The sequence below is a fragment of the Aphis gossypii genome, chromosome 1 (assembly GCF_020184175.1).
Source record: "Aphis gossypii isolate Hap1 chromosome 1, ASM2018417v2, whole genome shotgun sequence".
NCBI classification, from domain to species: domain Eukaryota; kingdom Metazoa; phylum Arthropoda; class Insecta; order Hemiptera; family Aphididae; genus Aphis; species Aphis gossypii.
The window spans coordinates 72,272,490-72,284,380 of record NC_065530.1 but is presented as its reverse complement, the minus strand read 5'-3'; the positions used below and the strand labels follow the sequence as shown (position 1 = coordinate 72,284,380).

The window sequence follows — 11,891 nt, the reverse complement described above, 5'->3', positions numbered from 1 at the left end:
AACAATATTATAGTAAATACATACCCACGATGTGTGACATCGTGTACATACCTATTATAATCATTTCTCCGCCCTACAATATTTCTGTATTAGTGTTATCAAAAAAATAAATTCATCTGGGAAGTTGCTTTATATAAATTGTGATTTGTGATAAATTAAGTAGGTACCTACTAAATAATTAATTACAAAGTATGTTGCATAATTAAAAATAACTTGATAACCGAGACTGGCCAAGATCTTAAACAATAATATATATGTTTTCCTAATAATACCATAATGTGTATTATTAATAATTATTATATGATTTGTACTACATAGTGGCGTATCCACAAAATGTTCAATGGGGAGATATATGTTACAATAATAAGTATAATAACACGGAATATTATAAAATATTATATAGGTACCTACCTATTTCATATGGTCTGTGGTAATAATATATTTAAATAAATTGTGGCGACCCAAAAACAAAAATAGTTCATAATTGAGTACGCACGTGTATATAGTATAGAGTTATCAAGAGTAATGACTTTATAACAGCACTAATATCTAACAAGTTGTTTTCTGAAATTCGGCAAGCAAAGTCAGTGGGGAGATATAACCCCTAACCTCCCCCCATATGGGCACTCTACTATTTTAAACATAACATTAAACATTATAATTTAAAAGGATTAAGTAAAGACTAAGTTATATTTTAGTTAGCAATTAAGTAATTAGTTATGCCCTCTTATACGTAATCTTGTGTTAGATGTGTAATGTATGGCATAACTCAGTAATTTGTATGATTGGTCTATATTCAATATTTATCATTGTTCATTAATATTGTAAATTTGTATTACGAATCAAAGGCATTTGATTATTTATTATAATAATTGAAAGCACTAAATTTTGATACCTACCAACTAACAACTTGGCTAAAATTACAAATTTGGGTTAGGTATTTGAAGGGGGGCAATCATGCATGACGCATGTGCACGTGAATGCATTCATTTTATAATTATTTTTAAAATTCGTTAATCATTATTCATGTTCTACAAATTTTAAATTTAATAGCTGCCATAAATCCAAAAATGACAAATTGAAAAACGACGAGAGTATGAGCCAAAACCGACGAAAAACAAAACACTTAGGTAATTTCAATTTTTATTTATTTTATTTTCAAGTTTTCGACGCACATAATGTTTGTTTATACTTTATCATTTTATTCAATGGTAACCTAACCTGTAGAAATTTTACAAATGATGTTGATTTAATATTTTAATTATAGATTGTAATTATGGTTGGTAACGTTTCTTGTTTTTCATGTTGTTGACAAATTTGTTTATCGGTAGAGGTACCTATTCAATTTAGTACTTAGGTAGTTACTACAGCTGTATCGGTATCGTGTCGTGTTCTTACATGCACTGCCGTCTGCCATTAAATAACAGTTATATACTTATATTAAATTATTAATAACGCGTGCACAATCCGTCTTGGCGATTTGGCGTCGTCTACTCGTCTATTAATACTTAAATCTAAAATGCAATTATAAAAATATAATATAATTTGATTGATAATAATATTAATATTTGTGGAAAAAAGAATTTCTCTCGTAAGATTCCTGTTAAGTTGTAAAAGAAGTTTCAGAATTTATCCTTTAGCCCATCATTCCTTTTATATTATTAAATACTTATACACCTAGATCCAGATGGACGTTAACGGAAAATCCTCTCAAGAAATGGAAAATATTAGAGTCATGCAACAGATGGAATTGATCAGTAACCATGCCGAGCGTTCAAATGAGATTCGCATGAAAATTCAATCCGATATTGATTCGTTTAATGTTTTGTACTCGGAATATTCTAAATGCACCCGTAAGTCTCAAAAATTATGTCAAGTAATAAATTGTAATTAATTTGAAGGTCTCTAGTCTATTTTGAATATTAAATATTTGTATGCTTTAGAACGTTTGCAAAATGCGAAAAGTCAAAGAATGAACAGCACTTTAGATTTACCAGAAATTGAAAGTAAATTAATTCAAGAAAAAGAATTGCACAAAGAACAATTAAAAGCTAAATCTTTAAGTCTAAATAATTCTATTTGTGTTTACATTAACAAACTTAATGAATTAACAAACTTGATCAGTCCAGTACAAAATTATATTATTGATAATTCATTAATTCAGTGGAAACGTCAACAACAGTTGGCTGGTAATGGATATAAATACATGAAAGATATAGATGTCATACAAACTTGGTAGATACTACCTACTTATTTTGTTAAATTTAATTAATTAAGTGATAATATTTTTGTTAGGTGTGAGAAACTGTGTGATTTAATATGGATAACTCGTTCTCAAATTAAAGAAGCTGATCGATTCAGAGTCAATTTGAGTCGTTATTTTGAATTACCCAAGTCATGTGAAATTATTAATACACTTCTTAATATGACTACACAGTATCTTTCATCATTAGTGACAAGGTATAAAAATGCTTTTTTGTAGTTATAATTTTTTTAAATTTTTATTTATTATTTAGTACTTTTGTTATTATAACACAACCACCTCAAGTATTGAAAACTAATACAAGATTTTTAGCAGAAGTACGCCTATTGATTGGTGGGAAACTGAATATTCATAAGACAGCGCCCTTGGTATGAAACAATTTATTATAATTAATTATAATATATCTAGTGATAAATGAGGGGGGGATGTGTCTTATGATAATCATAAATCAAGTGATTCTCATTATGCATTCAGTAATAGTCATTATTACTTAATTTAGTATTTTTTGATCTACAATTTTTATTTTTTTATTATGATAGCTTCAAAATTATTTTTGAAACCAAAAAATGCTTAAAATATGAATTACTTTAGGGAGGTAGTATTATGTTGTTAATATTAACAAATAAATTATAATATAGTAAGAAATTAAATGGAATTAAAAATTTAATGATGAATTATTAATAAAATTTAACTAAGTTACTTGACAGCCCAGTAAGAAATTATCAAATGTTAAATATGGCACTTGGTATGTCAGTTTAAGTAAAATATTAATATTATAGTTCATTTTGGTATTTGAAATTCGTTATAATTTTAAAAATATAATGATGTGATAACTATATTATACTAAAAAAATATCATAATTCAACTTAAAATTTATCTTATTCTGTGATATTATAATAATTATATTCATTTTTTGGGACTACTATTTTTAAAAATTGTAACCTTTTGCTAAGTGCTCAAATGAACTATTAGATGGCTTATTCCTCAGTTTATAGACAAGTTTGTATTTATGTACCTTTACTAAGTGGATAAATTAAATTAAGATAGGCAATTTTCCTGTGGTCGATTAGATATAGCATTTTATATTAATGTTTAAGTTATCAACCATTTAAAAATCAGTTAAAGTTTCTGTTTAAATTAACGCAGATTTTTAACATAGTTAAGCAAGCGGTTAACAGTAACAATTTTAAAATTTCTGTAAAAACCAAACAGAACACAGAAGGTTTTATTTAATTGCTCAAATTTCTGGGAATAGAAATTGCGCCTATGAAACTATGCTCAAAATCTATTTTTTGGTATGTGCTATATAAATTAAAATACTTCATGTCCATTAAATAAGTTATTATCTTTTTTTTTACCTTGTAAAAAATACACATTTCAGTTTATAAATGTTGAAGACCAAATTGGTTAATGAGTGAGTTATAATCCAAGTCCACTAATTATTATCTTTAATATTCCAGGCATTTTATTTTAAAACTTTATTATTTAAACACTATTAATACTTTTTGAATAACATATCGCATACCTTTCTCATTATGTTGTATCTAGGTATTTTTTTTTTTTTTTGTAATATATGGTATTAAAGGAGCACATAATATAAAAAAAAAAATTATATTAAATTATTGTAGCTATAGCTGTATTAAATGATTCAATGAAAATTATATCATTGCGCCCAGCTCATCGTAATTGCCTATCTTATACCTGTAAAATGGGCTGTAAAAGTTCCTCGGTTCACACAATGATTTACCTTCCCAAAATTTTTATTTTTATTTTACTTTTAAATATTTAAAATGTTTAAGACAATAAAAGTATCTGAATTTCAATGTAATGTTTAGTTTTTTAAATATTGAAAATCCTAAATAAATTATTTTTGTTAAATAGAGCGTCATTACAAATTATGCCAATTCATGATGCACCGTAAAATATCTTAAAATTTAAATATTTAAAAACTAGACATTGTATTGAACTTCTGATACTTTTATTGTCTTAAACACTTAAAATTATAAAATTTCAATAATAAAATATTTTTTATACTCCAGCCCATAAGAGATCAGTACCATTATTCGACTGAAACTTGTCCGATTTCGTGCATCTCCCATTTAACCGCTTACCAACAGTGGCACATAGTAGGGGTAATAGTTCCCCTGCACCATCTTCTGCATGAGCGTGACGGTACTGATCTCTTGTAGGCCAGAATATAGGTGAATCATTGTGTGATATGAGGAACTTTTACACATAAGAAAAGCAATTATGATGAGCTGGGCCCAATCACATCATATGTCTTTTTTAAACTCTTCAAAATGTATTGAATAATTTGAGGAGAAATATTCAACTTATATCATATGTCTTAGAATTTAATGCTCAGATAGGTTAAGATAACAAGTACTTATATTTTGTGTTTTATGAGCAGCAGCCGATTAAGAATTTTCTATCTTGTTGGTGGCCCAACTTTTAATTTACTTTAACTAAGTAGAACTCTTTATTGAAATTAAAATTGTAGATTAAAAAATTAAAAGTTATTTTAAACTACTTCACTCAAATTCTTACTGGCTTTTATCCATAGAACACTGATTTTAATCTATTTTAATAAATTTTCAACTGTAGTTTTTTTACTCCTTTAGATTCTTATAAATAGAGTTAGGATGTTGATGACTTTTGCATTTTTTTTCCTTTAATTTTATACAATGCTATCTTAGCGAAAAATTTGTTTCATGCTCCTCCAATGCAGAATATTCTAATTTTTTTGCATTATAGGGCATTTTTAGTTATAAATGCATTTTTGGTGTTTTTAATGTAATTTTTTTGCAAATTTTAGATTTTAAAGAAAATTTGTATAACATTAAAAAAATTTTAATTTTATTATTGTGAGGTTTTTGGTGTTATATATTAATAAAACAAGTGCTCTTTTAGACATACGCTGATCATAGATGCTTATCGAATGTTAGGTATATTTATAAATTGTATGGAATAAATCCGATAAACAAAATTAAATTGACATAGACATTAGACGTATTAATTTACGTGCTTATAATAACAGTAAAAGGAGATATTGTCAGTAGTGATTCGGCATCCACATTTGCCATTTAATCGATATTTTTCAAATTTTATATTTTAACAAATTTATATAATGCTTAAAATCTAAATGTATACTATTGTCTATTATTTATTATTTATAAATAATTTTTTTTCACTTATTTAATCAGACTTTTTAGATAATTTTTAAGTACATTTTTTGCAGTTTTTAGGGAATTTTCGCATTTTTGTGTATTTTTTAGGTCATTAACATCCTAATTCTACTTATAATATTAATATATATATATATTTCTTTTTTTAGATTTCCAACAAAAAGTGTTGTATTTGAGTATATTAATTATTTTAGTTCTACATACTGTTTATATTACTTTTATGACATAAATTGTTCTAGGTTAAAGTATCTATAGTGAACGAATCTCAAGTTAACCAAATAATCAGAAGAAATAAACCATATGGTGAATCTTGTGGTGAGTTATTAAATTGCATTGGAAAAATGGAGTATCACCCAGTGCGTAGACATTTTTCTACTAATTTCCGGTAAATTTAAACTTAGTATTATTTTTTTATGAGTCCAATAAAGTAATAATTTTGTATAAAATATATTAGAAACATGCAACTGAAAAAAATTAAACGTACAGAGAAAAAAGGAACAGATTCTGTGATGGATGAAAAATTTTCAATTTTATTTTCTTCAACATTTTTTATTGGTAATGAACTTCAATTTGAGGTAAGATTTAATTCAATGTTTAAGGTTTGATATTATTTTTTTAATCTAATAATTGAACATATTAGAGACAATTTTTTAGGCATTGTTACATTCAGGATGAATGCCGTGTCTAACACAGTTAGTATTTTTAAGTATTGGAAACGACATTTTACCCATCCATATCACAAATAATTGGCGGGAAATGATTGTCTGCTTACATTAAATATATATTCCTTGTTAAACTTGACATTTGTCTTCACCGTATTACCATTATATTAATAGTAGTGTCCCACTTTTAAAATCATAGTTATGTCTAACACGGTATTCATCTCCAATGTTTTAAGAATGTCAGTTATACTATAAATACAACAAATTAAAACAAAATGAGTTATGAAATAAATATGATTTTATAATTTTCATAAGAAAATTTAGTAGTCTTATAATATATTTTGAAAAGACCACTTAATTTAAGTTAACAACAATTTTAAACAAAATCTCAATTTTTGATAAGAGTTAACATTTAATTTAGAACTATATTGACATAATAATATTTAAAATGAATTGTATGCCATAGATTTGTATGCACATTTAGTATTTTTAAATTTAAAAAAAAAAACATTAGTCCATTTGCTGAGTTTTTTTTTTTTTTTATCCATCTAACTTTAAAGAACTTTATATAGCTCAGCTTCAGTAAATCACCTCTTGGAATAGTTAACATGTTTTAAATCATTTTTATACATTTTATATTATAAATATATTTATAATGTTCTACTAGTTTTTTTTAGTCTTTTAGTTATATTGACTTATAAGTTAATAATAAAATCTATTATTTTATTATCTGTCCAACTAAACAAAAGCAGTACTGCAACTCAAAAAAATAAACAAATAAATAATTAGATGCAACATTTGATAGGTATACCAATTTTACACATTTTTTTTTGATAATATAAACTATGGTCTACAAACTTAATTATTGTTCTTTAAAAATGCCGTCAGTTAATAAAACATGCATGTTTTATGTTTCTCAAAACTAATTTATTGGTTTTTATGGCACTTTTGCTTAGCAAAGCAAAATGATGAATACAAATGTATAATAAATTCATCCTACTTTATTTATAATAGAAAAATAAATTATTAAATATCCTTTTGAAATAGAAGCTGACATACCATTCCTACTCAGAATTATTGTTTTTAGCAATGATTTATCAGAGTTCATATTTAATATACTCCTTACTGTTATCTATTTAAAGACTAAGTAAATTAACTTCTAAATTACTAACTAAATTGACTTGCATGGTTTTTAATTTTAGATTTTATACAGATTATATGATGTATATTAACATTTTATTTTTAATTATCATAGGTATGGAATTTGTCATTACCAGTAGTAGTCATTGTGCATGGGAATCAAGATCCTCATGCTTGGGCTACTGTAGTATGGGATAATGCTTTTTCTAAACTTGGTAGGGTTCCATTTAATGTTCCTGACAAAGTACCATGGAGAAATGTGGCAGAAACTATAAACATGAAATTTTCCGCAGCTACAGGTCGTGGTCTTTCAGAAGATAGCCTAATATTTTTGGCTGAAAAGGCTTTTAGGTATGTTGGATTACTAATTAAAATTAAATCACTGATAGAGCCCAACTTAGGGGGGGCTAGGGGGCCTGCAGCCCCGGGCCCCGATATTATTTGGGGCCCCATTAGAAAATTTGACCCGGGCCCCAAAATTCCTAAGTTGGGCTCTGATCACTGAAATATATATATTTTTTTTTTAGAATGCAAAATGTGGATTTCAATCAAATGATACTATCATGGTCACAATTCTGTAAAGAACCATTGCCACAAAGAAGTTTCACATTTTGGGAATGGTTTTATTCAGTGATGAAATTAACTAAAGAACATCTAAAAGGCCCTTGGACAGACGGGTAATAACTATAATAACTAAAATCTAAATATATTTATACAGTATTATACTATATTTTCACCATTAAAAAAAAATTAGAGCTATAATGGGTTTCATAAGAAAATCTGACGCCGAAGAGATTTTAACAAGATATGCAACTGGTACATTCTTATTAAGATTTTCAGATTCAGAATTGGGTGGACTAACTGTTGCCTGGACTGCATGTGAGTTGTATATTAGAGTTAATAATAAAAGTGTTAAATTCTATTAATTCTATTTTTTCCAGCTAATGATGTTTTTAGCTTACAACCTTTCTCGGCTAAAGATTTATCAATTCGGAATTTAGCAGATAGACTATTTGATTTGCCATACCTCACCAAGTTATATCCGAATATCGATAAAGACATGGCATTTGGAAAATACTACACACAATCATCAAGTAGTGATTCATTATCTATTTTGTAGAATAAATGTTACTTGTTTATACTGACAAAAAATGCTGATAACATACAATTTTTCATATAATTGACTCGTTAATCTACAAAGATGAATTAAACATTTTCAGTCTTTGGGTTCACTACCATTGGTTTAACTTTCAACTTATATAAGTATTAAATAACCTCTCTCCAGATCTCGTTTACCATCAGCATAGTTCACTTTTATTTTCTAAGTAATTTACAATCCTGAAATGTTTCTATAGTTTAACATCAACTTAATCTTATATAGAGTGACAAATGACCTAAGCTTCATTAAACAACACCAAATATTTCAAATCTGTTCATTTTTTTTCATACCTTGTACTTTTTAGTTGCTAGACCCCTCCTGTATGATTATTTAACATCCTTTCCTTGCAAAATATCAACTCTGTCTCAAACTTGTTTATAATAATAAATGTTTAGCTTGTACTTCTATGATTCTTAATTCCCTAGTCACCTACCATTACTATTCACCTATATGCAAAGTCTTCCATATCCAAAGTGTCCTTGCAGTCCATTAATTCCTTTTTAAATGGGTTTCTGAATATTTCAAATTTTTGTCTATTTTAGAATTTCTTTTTACTTCTCCTACAACTAACTTATGTCACATTGCTTCATACAGTTATAAACACTTTTTTCACCACACAATCAGAACATTCAGAACATATACTCCCTGATACCAGTATTTTGAAATTCTTTTTATCTATTAGGCGTTTTTAATGTAATTAAATAAATAAATAATTATGCAACTTTCAATGTTCATCTTTTAATTACTATAATTTATATTAATTTACTTTTTTTTATTATTTCACAGATAATAGCACCCCTGTTACAAATAATGGTTATGTAAAACCATTATTAGTTACTCATGTTCCTGGGTGGAGTGGATCTAGTACCAATGGTCAGGGAATGAATAGCTATCCTAACACACCTCAAGACCACATGTCTCATGAAAACAGCCTAGGCAATTATAGTGTTAAAGATGCATCAGTATATAGTGAACCAGACAATAAGTAAGAAGTATACTTTAATTATTAAATTAAATTTATTAAGTTTCAACTTGCTATTCTATTAGAATACACAATAATATATTCTATTTGAATCTTACAATCTATATAATGTAGTGTATAAACATAAATAATGTACAAGATTTACAAAGACATGATGACTTGGTTAGAGAAGCCATTTATTGACAATGCTCTAACATTTGTATTGTATTTTATATACTAAAATAAATAAAACTTATCATATTTATTTTAACATTGTTTAATTAATTTGAATCTTTCATTTATTTAATAGGATTACAAAAATTATGTTTTGTTTGTTTAGTATTACTGCTTTTGGTAATTATTCCTTAGAGATGGATTTTTCATCAAGCTTAAATGACATGCCACAGTTGGATGGAGCCTTTTTTTAAAGAAATTTAGATGGGTAATATGTTGTCTTATTATCTTAATTTTTTTTACTTGTTATTTGATATCATAATAGTTTAAGTATACATTTAGCTGTATGTGTTAATATCAAACCTTAATTATCCTTTTTTATAAATAATATTTAAAATATTAACATACATATTATCTCTATAGTTATGTAAATTTTATTACATTTTATTTTCCACATATTAAGTATTCCAGTATTATTATTTATCACCATGAACTTATTATTTATTGTTATTTTATTATAGATTAGTTATTATATTAGCACACACACATACGCACATATACATAAACAATTTTTGTGATCATGTTTATATAATAATGCTTTGTTTCGTTTTTATTACTTATTATTGTAATTAGACATTAGTACATTGTATATGTATAATATTTTAAAAGATTATTATAATTAAATTTGTTGGTATTTTATTTAAATTGTATTTTTTTTTAATATTACTATTTTATTTTTAGTAGGTATTTACCTAAGTTTTTATTTATGAATACATATTTTCACAACCTACTAAATGTATGTGTGAGACGTATTAAAGTAGCCTCACGAGGGACCACAATTCTGACGGTCATTTTTATGCTGCTATTTTTAATATTTAAATTTAAATTCTATAAGAAATGTTCATAATTTATGCCAGTCGTTCTTCCTTTCTGACTGTCCAGTTATCCTCGTGTACCACCGTAAACTCGTTGGCATATTTTCTAAAATAATAATAAATCAATAAATAGTTAATAAACATTTATTTCGTTTTTATACTTAATTATTGATTTAAGAATATTTTTCTACAAAAATATTTTTTAACCAATAATTCAATGATGGTCATAAACCATAACCATATGAATTTGTAATAATCTTATAGGTACTATTTTAACAAAGTCGTGTAAAAATTAAAATCAACTTTATGTCTTTATAAATAAAGCGGAAATACAATTTTTCAACTATTATACTTACATAATATATAATTAGAAAAATAGAAACAATTAAAACAAGTAACTATCAGTAAATCACCCTCTTGAACTAAATGAAGGTACGTTTTCTCTTCAGCGTTCAGTCGCGGCGTCCAAACACTGATGTTTGACGCGGTACACTGATGACTGGTCCGAAACCAGTGCTGTCGCTCGACGTCACGTACTCACGTCACATTCAAAATACATAGCGATAGCAAGTTCAATATAGTACAGCGTTTGATACCGTGTCAGAACGCTGCAAAGAAAACGCTCCTTAACATAAATTATACGTAAGTAAAAAGCAACTACAATCGGTTAAAACGCCTTTATATACGTTATTACTATATATTAAATGAACCGAGATAGGTTCAAAATGATACACTCAGTTAGTCGAGTCCGATAGGCACAGGCCTATCCTGTCACTTTTATTGTTTTATATCTATCTACGCACGGTTAGCCGGTCAATGGCTCTTACCACAATCGCGGTAACAGTGTCTGCATAGTAGACCATTCCTTCGGTACCTAATATTGTTTAATTGTTATACATAATTTCAAATTTGACGTCTGATTGGATTTCACCCTGACGATATTTTTATGTCTGTATAATTTTTACCATATTGTTTTTTAAATCCGGTCGTTTCGTAGATTCTATTTAATCGACACGTTTTTATTGCATGATGTAATACCTTGCGACCACTGATAACTATTACCTAGTTAAGTCACAAAAAATAATAATACGCAAGATACCTAAGTTTTATTAGTAGAAAGTAGATAACTAAAAGTTTTTAAGGTTCTTTTATAATTATAGACGAGTCGTAGGTTTTTAATATTTTTATATACTATAAAAGACACATTATTGGTTAAAAAGGTTTTTTTTTCAAATTTAAAACAATAGTTAGTGTTAAACGGTCCTTCACAGTTCCTCCATTAACAGTTAACATTATATATCTGCCAGCAAGATGCACAAATCAATTTTATGAGGTTTAATGTTCTGTAATTTCAAAAATTGTTTAGTATTTTGCAAAAGAAATCGAGTATAGACTTTCTCAGTTCTATGAAATTCGATCTTGTCGATTCGTTGTCTCCGTGATTGGATATTATTATCACATTATTAATTACG

At 26.8% G+C, this 11,891-nt stretch overlaps 1 protein-coding gene across 3 annotated transcripts; it reads left to right on the top strand.

The window, feature by feature from the left end:
• The first annotated feature begins 981 nt into the window (after nucleotides 1-981).
• Nucleotides 982-10,243, top strand: LOC114124139 (signal transducer and activator of transcription 5B-like). 3 transcript variants are annotated; one of them, XM_027987324.2, is made up of 13 exons: nucleotides 982-1,130; nucleotides 1,682-1,853; nucleotides 1,944-2,235; nucleotides 2,296-2,460; nucleotides 2,517-2,631; nucleotides 5,688-5,833; nucleotides 5,903-6,023; nucleotides 7,366-7,601; nucleotides 7,778-7,927; nucleotides 8,005-8,129; nucleotides 8,192-8,344; nucleotides 9,196-9,394; nucleotides 9,711-10,243. In XM_027987324.2, exons 2-13 carry the CDS (start codon nucleotides 1,688-1,690, stop codon nucleotides 9,796-9,798), a joined length of 1,956 nt encoding a protein of 651 aa, XP_027843125.1. In that variant the 5' UTR covers nucleotides 982-1,130; nucleotides 1,682-1,687; the 3' UTR covers nucleotides 9,799-10,243. The 3 variants fall into 3 exon arrangements, with proteins under 3 accessions (XP_027843125.1, XP_050053515.1, XP_027843124.1); XM_050197558.1 differs by lacking the exon at nucleotides 982-1,130 and adding an exon at nucleotides 1,321-1,591; XM_027987323.2 differs by lacking the exon at nucleotides 982-1,130 and having other exon boundaries at nucleotides 1,322-1,853.
• Nucleotides 10,244-11,891: the final 1,648 nt, after the last annotated feature.

Bases quoted from the DNA above. Each gene is read 5' to 3' on its own strand.
- LOC114124139 (XM_027987324.2), top strand. From the start codon at position 1,688: ATGGACGTTAACGGAAAATCCTCTCAAGAAATGGAAAATATTAGAGTC. The intron at 2,236-2,295 runs GTAGATACTACC...TATTTTTGTTAG, and splicing joins ATAGATGTCATACAAACTTG to GTGTGAGAAACTGTGTGATT. The intron at 7,928-8,004 runs GTAATAACTATA...AAAAAAAATTAG, and splicing joins AAAGGCCCTTGGACAGACGG to AGCTATAATGGGTTTCATAA.